Consider the following 19408-nt stretch of genomic DNA (forward strand, 5'->3'; position numbering starts at 1 on the left):
CGCAGACGTAGGTGCACCTATTGGAGAAGACCAATTCCTGCTTGTATGCCCTCCCCTGGTGCCCACAGGTGTATGCCTTATGCTCTTCTTTGTTGCCCCAGACGGCACTGTGTCGATTTTTTGAAATGGCCTGCAGTTTCTTTTGGTATTCCTTAGCTGCTTAGGGGTTGTGGTGGTACTCAGTGTGGCAGGGAGGTGGGTAGCATGGATCCTATGAATTGATGGGTTCTTGGTGGAAAAGAGAATTGAATTGATAAAGGATGCAAATTCTGCAGTGTGAAGGCAGGCAAGTCTGTCACTGTGTGATTTGGAAGGATGCATAGGCACAGAACCAGGTTGAGAACCTGGACAAGAGCAGGCAAGGGCAGGGTAAGCTTTGTGGACCAGTCCTGAGTGATGGCTTACCAACAATGAGAGCTCTATTGCATCTCTGTGTTTATTGTCTGAAGCAAGTTGAGAGCATTGGTGGCTGAGTTTAAAGGGCCAAAAATGCAAAGGACATTATGTATAGAATCAAAGTGCTCAATATTTTTGAAACAATCACTTATAGTAGACTCTTTTAGGCTACTGAAAATAGACCTCCACTCTATTTTGTTTTTTAAAAATGCAAATCTAAGTAGAAAATAAAAGAAGTATTAGATTTACTTGTAAAATGAAGCCCTAGGAGAAGCCATGGAGCATTATTGTTCTGGGAAGTTTGTGGTAGTCTCGTTGGTGAGATTTAAATGCACAAAACAGAAGAGAAGTGGGACACTTTTTCAGTAGTAAAAAAGAGCCTTAAAGAAAATGTTTCCCTGAGGCTTGTTCTTTCTTAGTTCATATCTTCAATATGCATAGCAATATAGTTTAAGAAGGCAATACATAATATTAGTTATAAAAAAAAAAAACTTTTTCCTAATGCATCATTTATAAAATGGACTCTTGAGTAAGGCCATTTACCTTGTCTAGGCAACTCTGAGCCTATCTCCCCCTCTTTAGTCTTTTGTTTGCCTTTAAGGTCAGCCCCTGGCCCAGCTGCTCCCCAGAAACCAGCTGACTCTGCCTCTCCTGGGATTGGCTGAGCCTCTCTCAGTTGCTTTTCTGGTTGTTTCTTTGATTTCTGGTTTCATCCCGTAGTCTTCCTGGTTATATGGCACATAAATTTTTCTACCTTCAGAGCACAGCCTCATAAAGAATCCAAATTTGTGGAGTTTATGAATTTGACTTATATAACTTTTTAGACTTTTTAATAAATATTATAAGAGCAATATGTTTTTGTGATAAGAATGATTTCCATACCAGTGTGAGAAATACCAGTGTAATGGGAAATGCCTATGCATCTCCTAAATTATTTTTTAAATATGTGTTAATAGTAAGCATCGGCTCCCTTTTCCTTCTATGGATTTACATAATGTAAAATGATTGCTGATTACACCATGTATGCATGACTCTGCATCTTTCAATCAGTGTGGTTTTTGTGTGTGGTACATTTTCCCATGTGAAATTTTGCAGTATTCACTGCCAAAATCCAGGGAAAATATTTCCCATAAGAAACCAAAGAAGTATGAGGAATCAAAAAGAAAAAGGAAAACAATGTTGAGAAACTCTGTAGATAATTAAAATCTATAATTAGTTAACTCTTCTTCAACAAGAAGAACATGATGATGGTTGGCCTGTTTTAATGGGAATGAAGCAGAAGGAAAAAAATTTTAAAAAAGTAAGTATCCTTTTATCTTTACAAGCCTCCTGTCATGCACAGGCTCTTTTTGCTAGAAAGGCTTTTAAAGCCCCCCTTAATAATTAAAGTGGAGAGATTTGAAATCTTGAGTAACTCCTGATTCTTTTATGTAAAATTTCACATGACATTAATCTGCTGAGCACTTCACAGTACAGTATGTGCTGAAACTGTAACAATAATTAGGGAATTTGTCAGCCGGATCTAATCCAAAAATTACATGTTAGACCTTGTCCAAACTTTACTGAAACTAATTATCTCAAAAGTCTTGCAATATTTTACAGTTCTAGCATTGCCAGAGCTCTGTTGCACCCCAGACTTGTATTCAATAAGCCTGTATTCTACTACCATGTCACCTGAGGGACTTCCTCCTGCACTCAGACTTTGTCTTAATCATATTCATCTCAGTGATTTAAGGAATGCTAGGCCAGTGACCTTGAGTTTCTTGTTTTATTGGGATGAAAGCATTGTAGGGCTCCTATTAGATAAAATCTGGCTTTCTGCTTTATAGCTTCCCTCTGACCTAAATCTGTATATGAACTAGATTTTATCTTTCTTTTATTTTCTTTACTCAAGAATTATTTTGGTGAAAGTTTAGGGAGTGTACTGTAGAGAGGGATAAGCTTAGAGTGAGTAGACTCCCTGGAAGTTGTCCAGAAAGGATGCATCACAGAGTAAAGAGAGACTTTCAGGTTAACTAATTAAGTTCCTTTCCTACCCCATTGCCCACTCTGATGGCATTCCCCCTACTATGTGATTGACAAAGGCCTACGGAGTAGAGCCAGGGTTAATAGCTGGCCAGGCAACTCTCAGTGACTGCATGACCTGTATTAATATATTTATTCGTTCACTAATCGATGTCCTCAGTGAGTGCCTACAATGAACAATAGCCAGTGTTCCTGGCATTGGGGATACAGTCGATAGTAGCTTGCTGCTGTTCATATTGAAAAGTTTTTCTGCCCTACTTCAGAATCCAGTGTGTCCTTGAATTAGTGGAAGAAACACCAAACACATCTGGATGAAGGGGCATGCATTCACTTGTGGGCCAATGGAAACGTCTGAAATCAACAGACTTAGTGGATTTGGGGGAAGGCTGATCAGAAGGGAGATTAGAGAACCTGAAAGGTAGATCTCTCACTCCATTAACTATGTTTCCTTAATTCTGGAAGCACTTTGACAATTTAAAATTTCTGAGTATGTTTAATGTGCTGTTCTTTCGTTCAACACCTCCCCTGCCCCAAGCTGTTGTTAAATTGATGATGTGTTTTATAGTTAAAGGTGCATCAGAATTAAGGAGGTGAGCTCTACAGGCTGGAGCTTCTCATCATGACCATGAAATGTTGCAGAACTCTGAGGCTTCGTTCCAAATCCCATTTCATTTTTCCTATAATTTATACTTTGAAAAATATAGAATAGGAGATATTTCTGTAGGATAAGTATTAAGGTATTTTTCTTATATACTTTCTAATATTTGTTGTAGAAAATTTATAAACTGTAGAAAAGTGTAAGAAGAAAATAAAAAATCATTCTGTGTAGCTCAACTCATAGTCAATGGTTGGTTGTATTTTGGTGAATATCTCTAGTCTGTTTCTCTCTTTCCTTCTCCCTCCCATCCTTTATCTCTTGCTCTTTTCTTCCCTCAGTCTCTCTCCTCTTCCTTCTTCTGCCTTCCTATCTCTAAGCCTATCAGTATGTCAATATTAATCCATGGATTTTTTTTTAACTTTGCTATTATACTGCATGCACTGTTTTTGTGATCTACTCTTCAGTTAACATCATATGAGAAGTATTCTTCCATATTTTAAAATATTTTCGAAAACATTTTTCAATTTCAATTAGTCAGATATTACAATTTGATTAATGCATCCTCTTTTGTAGAGTCTTTGGGTAGTGCAAACAGTTAAGTGCTTGACTCTAAACCGAAAGGTTGGCGGTTCGAACCCACCCAGCGACACCTTTGAAAAGCGTCCTTGCAATCTGTTTCCGAAAGATCACAGCCTTGAAAACCCTATGGAGCAGTTCTACTCTGCATACATGAGGTCGCCATGAGTAGGAATCAACTGGATGGCATCTAAAATAACATTGTTAGATGTTCAGGCTAATTTTTTTTTTTTTTTAGTAATTATAAATAATCTACAATCATCTATGGGCATAACGTTTTGTATGCAGCTCTGATTATTTTATTCAGATAAAATCTTAGAACTCTTATTGCTACACCAGAGGCTGATAAATATTTTTAAGGAAATATTAGAAAAATTAGGAAAATGTTCTCCTGAATGGTTGTCATATTTAAACTGCCACTAGTCTTGTATAGGGGGGATCTTGTTCTCTTTGTAGAATTTTCATCTGTGATCTTGGAGGTGAACTAACTTTAGAGATCATGATTCTGACAGTTCAGAGACTTGGTTAGTTAAAAGCAAATTAAAGTTCATTAGGGGAAAAAGAGGATGGAGAAACAGGGCAGATAAAAATTAACAAAATAGTGTTTGCACAGTAGCTTTTTCTATACCACTTTGCCCGAAGGAGAATTCAGGGGTCATAGGGAATGCAACTAAATTTTCCTGTAGCACTGCAGGGACTTTGCTATGGTAAGGACTGCTTTCAAAAGCAAAGAGAAAGAAATCCCATTTGCACTATTGTACTATTCTAAAAAGACTGTTAAAATTTAATAATTGAAACTCTTAAGAAATCTATGACACTAAATACCTTCCTGGGGAACAGTAAATGTTCATTTTAATTATTTACTGTAATTATTTGAATATAATTTGAATTTAAAAAAGATTTTATGAAAGCTACTACTAATCTTTCCTCAACTAAACAGAGGATATGCTTGAGAAGCTCATTTATTATTCCCATGAGATTTTAGGGGAAATAGAATTATCTTTGCTTATAATTGGTACTTTGAGGATATAAATGTTATTCTAAAATAAAAAAGGATATATCTGTTAACAAAACAAACAAACAAGCAACAACAACAACAAAACCCATGAGGATGGAGTTTAAAACCTCTGGTACTGGTTGGTTGTAGTGCGGTGTGTGTTTTGAATGTGATTTATACTGTACAAGCTAGTAGCAGACATCTTTATTAGCAATTGTTTCTGCCCATTCGTGGTATAAGTCTAATCAGTGTTCACACTAGTGACCCTAGCACACTTGCCATTGAGAAGGACTTTATAATTTGATTTTTGTTCTAATTACTGACATTTAGCATGGTTTTAAGACTATTAACAAATCACATACAATGACTTAAAAATCAGAACATTTAATTAATTAGCTCACTTAAATCAATTAATTAAATATCTATGCAAGATGACAGGGAGTTTGCTGTTGTTTTTATTATCCAGGAGACTTTATGTGTGTGTGTGTGTGTGTGTGTGTGTGTGTGTGTGTGTGTGTGTTTAGCCTAGATAGCAATTGTTTATAATTGAATGATCAGTTCCGTTTTTAACCAAAATACTTTTAAATAGGTTAAGTATTATTTTACCTCCTGCCTGCCTGCCTCGCTTCCTTCCTTCCACCTTCCCTTTCTTCTTGTCATTACCATTATAGGTAGCAGCAGACAGGCTTACTTCTTTAGGGAAGACCATCCAGTGAGTGTCAGACAGTCCACTGCTCCCAATCGCTGACAACAGATGGAGAGTGAACCACCTGAGTGAAATGGTTGTGTGAAAGCTGAAACAAGTGAAGCTATAATTCTAATTATGTAGTTTGTCCGTTTTAACAGTATTTAACTCTGGTGGCATAGTGGTTAAGAGCTCAGCTGTTAAACAAAAGGTCGGCAGTTCAAATCCACCAGCTGCTCCTTGGGAACCCTATAGGGCAATTCTGCTCTGTCCTACAGGGTTGCTATGAGTTGGAATCCACTCGACAGCAGCAGGTTTCGGTTTTTGGTTCAGTCCTTGTTGTATTCTATAGCAATGAAAGGTTATGACAGCAATACTTTGCTTTAGAACTCTGTTTTCTTTATATATGATTTTCTGATTGTAAATTACTATATGTTAATTGCAGAAAATTAGGAAAACTGGAATATAAATTATAAAGTAGAAATTATCTGTAATTCTGCAGTTAGAGATTAATTCTATTTATTGTGTTTTCTATTTTTTACATAATTAGGATCATACTGTACATATAATTTCAGGTCCACATTTTTTCCCCTCTATACTATCAGCATTATTCCATGCTATTGAAAAGTCCCTGAAAATCCAATTTTTAATGGCCATGTAATGTTCATTTGTATGGCTATACCATTATTTACCGTTGGTCCCAGTTTTCAGTATTATAAAGTAATGCAGTGATAAACATATAGAGCAACACATTTTTGTGTCCACTACCTATTATAAAACGGCATTATGATACCTGTTAGATTATGTATTTTCAGTGATGAATTATAGGATATCAGTTAGGCACACATTGTTCTAGGCGAGACTAAATCTGAGAAGATTTTATATGGTAGTAGATGAGCTGTTCTTTGAAAGATGCACAGCCAGTGCTTTGACAGATCAGAGAGTCAGAGTGGGGAAATCATAGTGGGGAAAATTTATGAGCAGAGATGTGAATGCTAATGAGTTTAGGCTGTGTGTATCTGCTTGTATGGATGTGATCTAACTACAGTGACAGGACAGAACTGAAAGATAAAAAGTTTGAAGTGTGGGGTGAAGACTTTGAACTTGTGTAGTAGGATAGGAATGATAGCCAAACTGAATTTTCTGAATCATTGTACCATTAACTATTTATTAAAAAGTTTTATTTAGTGCACATTATGTACAAGGCCCTATGAAAGTCCAATAAAACATGGTGGAAGCCCACAAGAGACTTAATCTTCAGTAGAGATGATGATATTACATCAATGAATGCAATGTTCTAACATGTTGTCCCAATAAGTACATTCATATTAACAGACTGCTACATAGCCTTGATTTGGAAAAGCATGCCCATTGGTGGCAATTGGAAGCCTTTGGAAGTATAGAAGCAGAGCAGAATCACAACTTAGATGGTACAAATATTGAAAAGATTGGCCTCATCTGTCTTCATATTGACCTCACATGAAGAGGTCTGGTTAGAAGCAGGAATAGCAAGTTAAGGTCTATTAAGGAACGAAAGGTTAAGATGCAGGGGCTCTAAGACTTAGTAGAATGGGTTTGAGGAGATGAAGGGCTTAAATGTAAATAAATAATTTAATTTAGTGGTTCTGATTACCTGGTAGACTCTTCAAAATATAAAAGCCTCAGTCCTACCCCAGATTTGCTGAATCTGAACTTTTTGGGGGTGAGACCAGGCACATACATATTTAAAAACTCCCTAGAAGAGTGTGACGTGTACCTCTGGTTACAGACTACTAAATGAATTCATGTGTGTTTTTTCTGCCCCAAGAAATTTGTCAAATTGTTGGAACCTACTATTTGAATCTTAATACACTTAATGTGCATTTGCATGCATTTTTCTTCTGCATATTTTTCTCATACTGTTTTCAGTTCCTAAGAATATTGCTCTGTTACTTGTTGTGAAGTTTATCGAGAAACTTATTAATTAGTGTTGCTGTGCAAAATCAATTTTGAGCAAGTGAAATGCACTGTAAAAGTTAAAAGGAATTTCTGTAACTTTTTTTCTTATTAAACGATAGGGACAAAAGCCAGGATGGATGTTCAAGCATGGTATTTGAGAACTTCACAGATGGCTCTGGCCCTGGCAATTATCCGCTCAAAGCCAGCAGACAAAAGCAGCAGAGAATACACAGAACAACTTGCAAGGATGGTGTCTGGGCAGGAGTCTAAGTGGAGATCAAAAGTCGAAGCCTTGGAAGCTGAAGTTCTGCAATTACGTCAGAAACTTCTGAACAGGATTTGTTTAGGATCTTTTAAGAATGGTGAGTATGTGAAATCACTTTTTGATAATATGCTGTCCTGTTTTAGTTCAGCTTCACAATTATTTAGGAATTTCTTACCAAAATACCAAATTGTTTAGTTTCCTTGAAAATTAGATTTCCTCTTGTCCTATACAGATTTTTTTTTCCTTACTTCTAGTCATTCATTAAAAGTTATTTTTATGTTCCAATGAATGGAGCTATATTAGACTTTGGGATGAAGTTAGAGAATGAATATAGTGTAAATGTGAAGACAATAATGTTTTAAGCTTATTAGAGAAATGCATTGTAAAACCTCATTGTCCAACCTTGTTATTTTACTTTGCATTTTTATTTTGATTTTATATAAATTAATTCATCCAGTAGTCATACATCAATTACCAGCTATGGGCCAGGCATGTGGTGGGTTATGAGGATCCAAAAACACATAAGATGAGATGTTGTCCTTGCTGTTAAGTACCTGCCCTTCTAGTAGGGAAAACAGACCTATAAATAATTAATCCAGTTGTGGTAAATACTACGGCAGAGATACTGACAAAATACAGAGGAAGAAGCCATTCATTCTGCCTGGTTGCTGGGAAGGCTTCTCCGGTCTGGCCCTCAAGAGTCTGTCCATAGCCAGTGAGATGGTCACAAGAGTATCTAGCAAGAAGCAGGAACATGAGAAAAAGTACAAGAGTGTAGGGCACATGTCCCATTTAGCCCACTGCTAGTATTGTATTTCAGAGTAACCCAACTTTCAGAGTATATGCCACCAGAGTGACCAAGTAATCATTACATGGTGAAGAGGCGTGTGGTAGAGATGTGACAGGGAGAAAGAAATAAAGGTGAGTTGTGACCAGATTCAGAAGGGTATTGAATGTCATCCTGAGGGATATTTTACTGTATTTCTCATTAGTAAGTTGACCATAAAATTTATTATCTTCACTGGGACCCATGTGAGAGTAAAAGGAGTGCTGTTAATAATTACACTAGTTCGACAGGCAAAAACCAGGACTCACTTGAGCAAACTGGAACATATGATCACCTGTTCCTCAGAAACCACTGAACTTTTTTGAAGCAGAGGATTGATACCCATATTGTGATTAAGAAACATAATTCTGGTGACCTTTTAAAAATGTGAATAAACTCATGTTACTTCTTTACATAAAGCCCTTCCTTGGTTCTTGTTATATTCTGACTGTAACGCATAGCAGCATGGATGGTTTTACCTCCACTTATCTTTCCCACCTCATCTCATCCACTCTCCCCCTTGTTGACTAGCTCCATCCACCTTGGCCTTTCCTCAGGTCTTCAAAGGCTCTTTCTTACCTTGGACCTTTGTTATGCTCTTCTCTCTGGCTTTTCGTGTGGCTAGCTAGATGGCCTCTTCCTTTCCTATAGATCTTATTCCAAATAACACCTCCTCAGTGAGGTCTTCCTGACTACCCTATCTATATAGCACCCCTCACCAGTTATTCTTTACTCAAGCATCCCCTATGGATTGCTTATTTATTTGTTTGCTTGGTTGCTGCCTTATCTCCTGAACTAGAGTCTAAGTTCATTGAGGAGAGGGCCTTTGATTTTCTCAGCATTTTGTGACTCAGTGGTTAAGTTAACTGGAAGACTGGAGGTTTGAACCCACTCAGAGGCTCCACCAGAGAAAAGACCTGGTGATCTACTCTTACAAAGGTTGCATACAGCCTAGGAAATCCATACGGGCAGTTCTACTCTATCACACTGGGTCCGTGTGAGTCGGAATCGACTGGATGACACCTAACAGCATCTACTCAGTACCCAGTCCAAAGCCTGACACGTAGAAAGTGCTCAATAAATATTTACTGAATGGAAGTAGAATGCAGAGGATGACTTGAATATAGCAAATGAGAAGCAAGGAAACCAGTTTTAAAATCTTTTAGAAAAGCCCCATATAAGGAATGATGAGCTGAACTAGGTCTAGAATAGTGAGAACAGAAAGGAGAAGAGATATTTGTGAATGATTTCAGAAACTTAGGATTTCAGAGAGTGGTTAAGGAAGATACAGACATTTAGGATTAATAGTGATGTTTTGAATCCAGATAGTGAACACAAAAATTGAGTTCAGGTTTTTCTGAGTGTAGGTTAAAAATCAATTGCCATTGAGTTAATTCCGACGCATGGTAACCCGTGAGTGTAAGAATAGAACTATGCTCTGTAGTGTTTTCAGTGGCTGATACTTCAGAAGTAGATTGCTAGATTTTTCTTCTTAGGTGACTCTGGGTAGACTTGAACCTCCAACCTTTCAGTTACCTGCTGAACATGTTAACTGTTTGCACCACCCAGAGACTACTGAGTGTAGGTTAAGCAGTGACATACACAGGTATAGATACCTATTTGGGAGGTGGAAGTAGGGTCCTAAAACTCAGAGGGGATGAACAGGCTGGATATATAGACACAGATTTAGAATTCATTAGTCTTTAAGTAATAGTTGAAGTCATAGCTGTAGATGAGACTCCCAGGGAGAATGGAACTGACAGGGAAACCCCTGCAGATACCAACATTTGAGGGGTGAACAGAGGAAGAGGAGTCATTGTAAAGACTGTGGCTGTTGCATTATGAGTGTGCAAGTGTAGTGGGTAATAGAGCACTGTCTTTAGTTTTGAGAATTATCAGGAGAACCTGCTAACCTAATACCCAGATGTTACTAAAATCCTATTACAGTGCAAGTAAAAATAGTATTACAAGATTTATAGCTACATTTTAATTTCTCTAAAGTCTTTCTAGGTAGTGGGCTCTTGAATATATCCAGAGAGTGGCAAACATAATAATATTTTCTGAATTTTTTTCTGTGCATTTATCAGTTGACACATTTAAAAATATCTAGTAAGCTTAAACTATCGTAAACATTCATGGTTATCAAAAACTGGTTTACCATCAAGAGTCTATTTATAACACTGATATAATGGTGTATATTATTTGTTCATATCATGAATGTACCTAACAGTGAAGGACTGGGTAATAACTTGTTCTTACATTGAAGTGCTTTAACTTACAGTACCTGAGAGAGAAATTTTCAAAAATCATACAGTTAAAATCAGCTTTACTCACAGCAGGAGTTGGAGGTAAAGCATGTAAGTGCAGATGTTTGGAAGTAATCTGTCTCTCTATCTGTTAGCTTAAACTTCCAAAATGAGGAATAAATGAATAGATTCAGATAAATGGAGTCATTGTTAAAGGGGAGAGGAAAAAAAATAAGAAATGGGATATCAGATGGATAGGAAAATAAAGGAAAAACACACACAGCAGTTATTTAAATGCACCACTTGAAAAGACTAATATGCTTTGTTCTAAGGAAACGCCATACCTGAAAATCAAAACTGTATTACAGATGTATTTATATTATTAAATATTTCTTTCTGGAATTTTCAGGGTTGCTATCCTTGTACAACTGTTCTTAAGTGTTGAGGGATAGCAGGCCCTCAATAAATGTTGATTGCAACGCTTCTTGACAGATTGAGAGGCTGGGAAACTTAATTTACAGCATCAACTATCCATTGAAGCAACTGTGCAATCCTGAATTAAATAGAACATAGCTGAAATGGCAAAGTAAACAAATAACGAAGTATGATATGGTTTATGCAATATTTCAGGAACTCATCTATTTCTTTATTTTAATAATTTATTTTTCTACAGTTTCTTAAAGAGGAATATATGCCCTTATTGTATTTATTAAGAGACTAGACTGTACAGAGAAAGGATAACTAGAATTTGTTCTTGGAATTTTGATACATTTTTATTTCACTTAAATGCTCACTAGTAGAAGAAAGACAGACAAACAGAAAGAAATTAAGAAAGAAGCTCAGATATTCAGTAATACATTTATCAAAACCTTTTTGGTGATGTGTGGCAGACATTGTTGGTTGTCTACTTGATACCTAGCTCCCTTATTCCTTACTAAAACACTCCAATTTTGTTTGGGTCCCAGTGTACTCAACTTCAGTGGGCTAATCAATGAAAGGCTTAGGCTTTTCTACCAGTATTGTTCAAAGGTTGGACATGGGCCTAATTCTGGCAAATAAAGGGTAAAAAGCAATCTTCTGACATTTTGGTAAAGATTTGCCTCCCAGATAAAACAATTGAGGCACATGAAAGAGAGCAATTTTAAAAGTGTTTACCTCAATCCCTTGTTTTCTGTATGGGACACTGTCACATGAAGATATGATGCCTGGAACTGTGGTAGCCATTTGGAGCTATGAGGCAATATTAAAAAATTAAATCCAGTGTGCTAAGGGTGCTGAAGTAGATGGATTAGAAGCACATGGGTCCTTATTGACATTGCTGAGCAGCCAAAGCAACTCTAGGATTACTTTACTGTGAGTTTTTTTTAAAAAGTAAACATTTTTAAGCCATTTTTATCCAAGTGTTCTGTTTCTTATATCTAAACACATCATAACTTACATACTGGGGTGGGAGTCTTCAATGAGTTAGCTCTGCTTTTTCTCTCAAGCATCTTCTCGAAGTACAGGGAAGAAACAGAGAGAGAAAAAAAATTATGTTCTTTAATCTGGATAACTTCCTGTTAATGATGGGCTCATAATGTTGACAAAGTTTTAGTCTGATCTGGTGAGTGAGTGAGGGAGACTAGAGCATAGAGACTGGTCAGGAAGATGCTAGTGGCTGTTCCTGAATGTAGACTAGGGAGTGAAGGGGGTGTGTGGTGACAGAAGCAGGGCTTTGTTGGTGGGAAAAATGGCACAGAACTTCAATGAGCAGATTTAGGATTAAAATTTTAATTTGTATTTGTGGATGGGTGGTGGTGGGGAGGCAGGGAGGAGCTGGACTGTTGCTATTGTACTTTTTGACATTCATAAGAAGAAAGTAGATGGATGAAGTGTCAAGTATGTGTTTTTGTTCTCCCACAATTTCAAGTACTCCGTGTCTTCATAAATGATAGATAAGCTACTGAATAAGCAACTGGTTAGAGTGAAAAGAAGTTTAGAGAAAATCAAATCAAATTAAGTCATTGATTTACATGTTTAGTAAATATTTATAGAGTACAGGGTGCTTGTGTAGAGTGCTGGGGTGTGTGTGTGTGTGTGTGCACAGCATCAAAATTAGTTTAGGTTGAACTTAGTTCTTCTAAAAGTGTTCAGCCCTGGGAAACACCCAGCCCAATCAGGTGGTTGTAAGAACTTTCCTACCCTACTAGCTGACACTGCTGAAGTGTGCCCTCCATCTCCACTCTCCCCACTTTCCTATAGTATATTCTGAGGATACCTTGAATCCCCAGTGCACCATTGCTGTCCATAGTCCCTGCTTCTCATCTTGTGTAAGTTTAGATTCAAGGAAAGATTTTTTTTTTTTTGGCAGTGGGGTGGGTGGTGAGGTGGCTAGATTGGTGGTAAGGAAGGGACAGAACAGGGGCTGAATATCAAAGTCGCCTCTGATGTACACCACCAGATCAAGGTAGAGCTTGTTTTCCCCTCCTAACTGCCACTTCCCTGGTCACAGGCTATTCAGCCTCTGTCCCATCTTTCTTTGTTCTTCTCACACAACCCCAGACCAGCTACTGAGGAAACATTGCAAATAACTGACTTATAGGCAAGATTGTGGAGCTCAGTATTTATAAGTGGGGGCATTCACTGTAAAAACAGGTGCTGTAAACACATGGAAAATGAATGCATACATATTTTCTTCTTAGCTTGCACATAAGTTCCTATGGTATAAATTCTCAAATATATTAATGATGGAAATTTGTTCAAAATTGCAGTTAATTTAAAATATACATGTATAATGTACATAAACATCACAGAAAGTGCCCTTAGTTTAACATAGATTCTAATGAAAGGCTCTAAAATAATATAAAGTAAATATACAATTACATACTAGACATGTTTTACTCATATAGAATTGAATTTTCCACATAGAATGCAGAAATTATCGAACGATATCAATAATATCACACTCAAGTAAAATTTTGCTGAAGATCATTCAAAAGTGATTGCAGCAGTACATCAATAGGGAACTGCAAGAAATTCAAGACTCATTAACAACCTGTGATATGTGGGTGACACAACCTTGCTTATTGAAATCGAAGAGCACTTGAAGTGCTTATTAAGATCAAAGACTACAGCCTTCAGTATGGATTACGCCTCAACATGAAGAAAATAAAAATTCTTACAACTGGACCAGTAAGCAACATCATGGTAAATGGAGAAAACGATTGATGTTGTCAAATTTCATTTACTTGGATCCACAGTCAACGCCCATGGAAGCAGCAGTCAGGAAATCAAACGATGTATCGCCTTGGGCAAATCTGCTGCAAAAGACCTCTTTAAAGTGTTGAAAAGCAAAGATTTCACTTTGAGGACTAAGGTGCACCTGACTCAGCCATAATATTTCAGTCACCTCATATGCATGAAAGCTGGACAGTGAATAAAGAAGACCGAAGAAGAATTGATGCCTTTGAATTATGGTGTTGAGGAGGAATATTAAATATACCATGGACTGCCAGAAGAATGAACAAGTCTGTCTTGGAAGAAATACTGCTGGAGTGCTCCTTGGAAGGAATGATGGCAAGACTTAGTCTCATGTACTTTGGACGTGTTATCGGGGGGACCTGGAGAAGGATATTATGCTTGGTAAAACAGAGAGTCAGCGGAAGAAAGGAAGACCCTCAATGAGATGGATTGACACAGTGGCTGCAACAATGGGCTCAAATATAACAATGATTGTGAGGAGGGTGCTGGACTGGGCAGTGTTTCATTATGTTGTACATAGGGTTACTATGAGTCAGAACGAACTAGATGGCACCTAACAACAACAACAAAATTGAATTAATCTTCTGATATTATAGATCATCAACATACAGATAAAGTAATGTAATAAAAACTCATAGTATCAAATGGCTTTAAGAGTCGCAAGGCAGTAATTTAGATATGTAAACACCTTAATTATGTAACAGGAGCTGGCTCTGCTAGGAATGGTGTTTGGAGGTGGAAGCTAGAAGGGCCAAACAAGGATTGGCAAAAGGGCTGGGGCTGGAAGAAGCAATGGAGCTCCAGAGGCTGGGCTTAGGTGAGGACAGCTGAGCATTCCACAGTATGCGGTGTTCCCAGTGGACATCATCTTCCTCCCAGATCTCTTCCTCCTACTGGACTCTGAATCTCATTGCATGATACAACCATCTTCATTGCCTAAGCTGGGTACCAAGAAACTATTTTAAATGTCCAAGTAATCCCCGATTTGGGTTGAATCTACTTTCTGTGTATCTCTGCAGTCTTTTCACTACCTTCTCAGTGCCACTTCCTTGGTTTTTCCTGATTTATCCCAATTAGATCCCATGTCTGTCTTCTTTGTCTAGTGCTGCTGTAACAGAAATACCACAAGTGGATGGCTTCAACAAAGAGAAATTTATTTTCTCATAGTCTAATAGACTAGAAGTCCACATTCAGGGTGTCAGCTCCAGGGAAAGGCTCTGTCTCTGTTGGCTCTGGAGGAAGGTCCTTGTCATCATCCTTCCCCTGGATTAAGAGCTTCTCCACACAGGAACCCTGGGTCCAAAGGATGCGCTCTGTTCCCGGCATTGCTTTCTTGGTGGTATGAGGTCCCCCCTCTCTGCTTGCTTCCTTTTTCTTTTATCTCTTGTAAGATAAAAGGTGGTGCGGGCTATACTCCAGGGAAAGTCCCTTTACATTGGTTCAGGGATATGACCTTATTAAGGGTGTTACAATCCCACCCTAATCCTCTTTAACATAAAATTACTATCACAAAATGGAGGACAACCACACAATGCTGGGAATCATGGCCTAACCAAGTTGACACATATTTTTAGGGGACATAATCCATGACAATGTCTGTAGCTGTAGCCTTACTGCTTTCTAGTCCAGCTTGCAGCGCAGTCTAAAGTCTTCTCATTGACTTTAGGATAAAATCCAAAATCTTTAAAATGGTCCACAAGGTTCTCCAGAACATGGCACTTGTTTACCTCTCCAGCCCAGCCTCTTACCACCTATATCCTTCACATCTCTGCACTCTGCCACACTAAATTTTTCACTTACTTGAATACCCCTGTTCTTTCTCAGTTCCAGGTTTCCATATGTGCTGTTCTCCTCTATGTAATATGTCCCCCCCTCCTTTTTGTCTGGCTGTGTACTCTTCTTTTTTCTGATGCAGTTTTAATATCCCTTCTGCTTCCCCTGACTACCTCTCCAGACTAAATTCTCCTGCTGTGGTTCTCCATAGTATTCAGTACTTTTCATGGCATTTGTAAGCCTAATCCCAAATGTGTAAGCAGTTTGTCTTTCCTGCAGTCCTAAACTCCATGTTGGCAGGAATTGTGTCTATCCTCATCACCACTGTATTCCTGGTATTATCACAGTATCTGGTATGGAGACCGTGCTTAGTGAATATTTGTTTAAAGAATAAGTTTAGACATAGTTTATGTGAGTATGAATACCTGAAACAACATGACCTTACTGATCTTTAGTTTCTGAAGATCTGTCAAGCCCCCGTAGGAGTCTACTGATGGAAGAAGGGCACAGAGAACATGACTTGGTGTCCTAGGGGGCACTGATAGGGATCAAGGTAGGATGCATATCAGGGCTCCTGCCTTTGTGGGAGCCATATATGTGTACAGTAGTTTGATTAGAACAGAGTAAATGAAGAGGAACACCATGGGCTTTACTTTTGTGGGACATAGCTAAAACTGTTCAAAGTACTTTTTCATCCCTAGGTCTTTGCTCAATATGGATTTTTTTTTCTTAATAGTTTAACCTGTAGCAAATCTTAATCTAGTCTTTACATTTAGGATTATATTTATTTTTTTGCAGTTTTTATCCATGTTTTATTTTTTTAAATGCCCTGTTACCTGTTTTTGAGTTTTAAGACGTGGTTAGAAATCTGAAGATACTATGAGGATTCTGGAATTAATATTTGGATACTGGACATGCTGGAATTTGACTTTTAGAGTAAATTCAGTGCGCAGTGAATAGAACAGGTCTGGAGTATAGCTTAGGCTCAGAAAATTTATGGAGTAACATCAATCCCATTATCAAAGAAAGAAGGAAATGAGATATAGGATACATGGAGTGGGCCTGAGATTTTGAATTCTGGAAACTCCCTGGTGATGCTGATACTGCTGGTCTGAGGACCACAATTTGAGTGGCAAGACTATTTTTTGTTGTTGAGGGACTTGGCTGTGAAGGGAAGAAAAAAAAAGATAGGTTAGTAGTTGGAGAGGGTACAAGGTAGAGGTTTGTTTTGTTTTGTTTTTGAAGATGGGAAGGACTTTAGCGTGTGCAGGTATTTTGATGGGAAGGAATTAGCAGAGAAAGAAAAGTGGAAGACACAGAGGGAAGAGGGAATGATAAAGGGATCAAAGGTGTCTTAGGGCTTAAAATCTCAAAGAGAAGATAGAGCACAAGTGGAGGGAGTGGCCTGGACCTCCAGAAGGGGCGGGCACTTGTTCTTGTGAGGCTCTTCTGAAAGTTTTTTTTTTTCTCTCAGTTCATTTCTGACAGCTCTTTAAGGAGCTATGCTTTAAAGTTCACTTTCCTCCCCCATTTTTATCCCCATTTCCCCTTATATGTAAATCTGTCACCTGGTCCTTTTTTTTTTTTTTTAACTGACTCATCAATTTTCATTCTTGCATTTCTTTCCTGCTGCTTCGACTCTTGTTTAAGAGGTAATCCCCAACTCTTGCCTTGGTTGTAAGTAAAGGAATGTACTCAAGCAGAGTTAAGTAACTTGCCTAAAATTAAGAGGATAGTAAATTGTGGAGTGGGGTTTCTGTAGAATCCTGTAACAATGCTTTTCCAGAACTTTAAGGTGTTTCCTTAAACCGGTAGTTCGCAAAGTCTGGTGCTGAGATCAGCTGCATCAGCATCACCTGGGAACTTGTTAGAAATGCAAATTATTGGGGCCCATTTCTCACTTATCTAGAAATAGGAACTCTGGGAGTTGGCCCAGCAATCTATGGCTTAACAAGCTCTTCAGGTGATTCTGATGTGGGCTGAAGTTTGAGAACCATTGGTTCAGGGAACATAATAAGACCAGTGCAGAAAAGGGGTTAATAAAAGCCTGATCATTCCCTATCAGAAACACCTGTGTGCAATAATCCACGATGGATTTGTAGACCAGCCTCTGAAAGACTTCTCAATACTGACTCATGGTATTTGGCCCCCAGGCATCAATGATTTGAGGAAGTGTTCATATAGAGGCAGATTGAGCTGCCACACGTGGTAGAAATTAGAGAAAACACATGGCAACATTAACATGACCCTAATAGCCATGTTTGCTGCTCTTGCACACTGTTGACTGAAATATGTATGTAAACATAATAGACGTCTAGGGAATGTGTATTGTAGATCCTTGTTCTAGGAGAACTTCTCGCTTGCCTCCTTCCCTACTACCTACCTTCCTTAGTTCCTTCCTTCCTCCCTCCCTCCCTCTCTCCTTTTCTAATAAATATCTACGTATTTTCTAGTGTATAAGTTATGCTATTGTATAAGACATAGACTTTATTTATTCTTTTTTGGGCAGGGAAAAACATCCTTGTATTTATTTCAAGTGATTTTAAAGACATAAGGGAAAATTTTTGTTTAGAAAATACAGTATACTGTATATTGGAAATTAGTAGAGAAGTCTTAAATTATGATTATGCTATAATATTATGCCAGTCTTTTAAAAAGTATTTAAAGTAACATAGGTAAAAAGAAATACATTGCTGTAAGTGAATGCTAGTATGTTGCAGGCAATGTAAGCCCAAACAAATTTACTCATAAATAAAATTCCATATCATGTATGTAGAACTATAAACACAAATACTTGTATTATATTCTGGGCCATACTGAGAGCTAAAATAGCTAACCTCTATATAAAATGAATTTCTAAATGGAATTTTCAGACAAAGCACGTATGTCCGTAAAAGTGGTCCAGAAGGAGCAGTGATATATAATGCTTGGGAGTGAATGTCTGTAGAGGCAGGTACAGTGTCTGTGGGACCTACATAGGCTCCTCTGTGATTTATGTGGCAGCACTCACCACATAGAGGGGCATCGTTGCTCTTGTCTTACCCTGCAGGTAAGTGGTGATCTTTTCAGTTGAATCTCCTGTTTTGGAATCGTCATTTATGTGAATTTTTAAATTTGAATTGGTTGTAAACACTTCTTAGAATTAGCATGATAATTAAATAAATCAGAACATGCCTCTGCTGTGGGATATGTGTGCTGTGAAGGAGACACAGTGAGGTGTTGTGAGCTGCTTTCTGCCATTAAGCAAATCCATTGTTTCACATCATGTTATTTTGTTGTAAGCGTGTGGTGTTTTTCCTTACTTTTGGCCTCTTCCCGTTTCTCCTGGAGTCACAGAGAAGTATTGCTTATGTATCTTTCATCAGTTCAGACTATGTCTGCCAGGTTTTGGGTTTTAAAATCCACAAGTAAAGATTTTCAGAAAAGCTGGTTTTTATGCTTTCAAAAGCCTAAGTCTAAAATTCTCATTATTTTTTTTAAATTAATGATAAGTCATATGAAGAACAAAGACTGAGTTGCTTTTGCACCTTCCTGGGGTGATTCAGTGCAATCTTGTACACAGTAGTTTCTGAAAGACATTTCTGAGTTTGATATTTAAATTATCATCTCTGATTAAGCTTCTAAATATAATGTAGCAGACATAATTTTTAGAAGGTTTAAGACTGTAAAATATAATACATACAAAATGTACAAATTTTACATCAATTTGACAAATACCAAAATGGTATAAAAGTAACTGCTAAAAACTTGAATTATGCTTCCAGTCCTTCTACATACTTTTCATAGTGTTTGAAGTTTTTAGAATTTATCACTAAAACAGAATACAGAATTTAGGCTTCTTTC

General features: G+C 37.7%; 1 protein-coding gene across 1 annotated transcript in view; it reads left to right on the forward strand.

Moving 5' to 3' along the window:
* The first annotated feature begins 7348 nt into the window (after window positions 1-7348).
* The window catches only part of MEI4 (meiotic double-stranded break formation protein 4), a 222640-nt gene continuing 210580 nt past the window's right edge, over window positions 7349-19408 (forward strand). The window contains exon 1 of the mRNA XM_004391026.3: window positions 7349-7577. Coding sequence (XP_004391083.2) covers window positions 7349-7577 — 229 coding nt within the window. The remainder of the gene's footprint in view (window positions 7578-19408) is intronic.

This window comes from Trichechus manatus, unplaced genomic scaffold (assembly GCF_000243295.1).
Source record: "Trichechus manatus latirostris isolate Lorelei unplaced genomic scaffold, TriManLat1.0 scaffold00404, whole genome shotgun sequence".
In the NCBI taxonomy this organism is placed as follows: domain Eukaryota; kingdom Metazoa; phylum Chordata; class Mammalia; order Sirenia; family Trichechidae; genus Trichechus; species Trichechus manatus.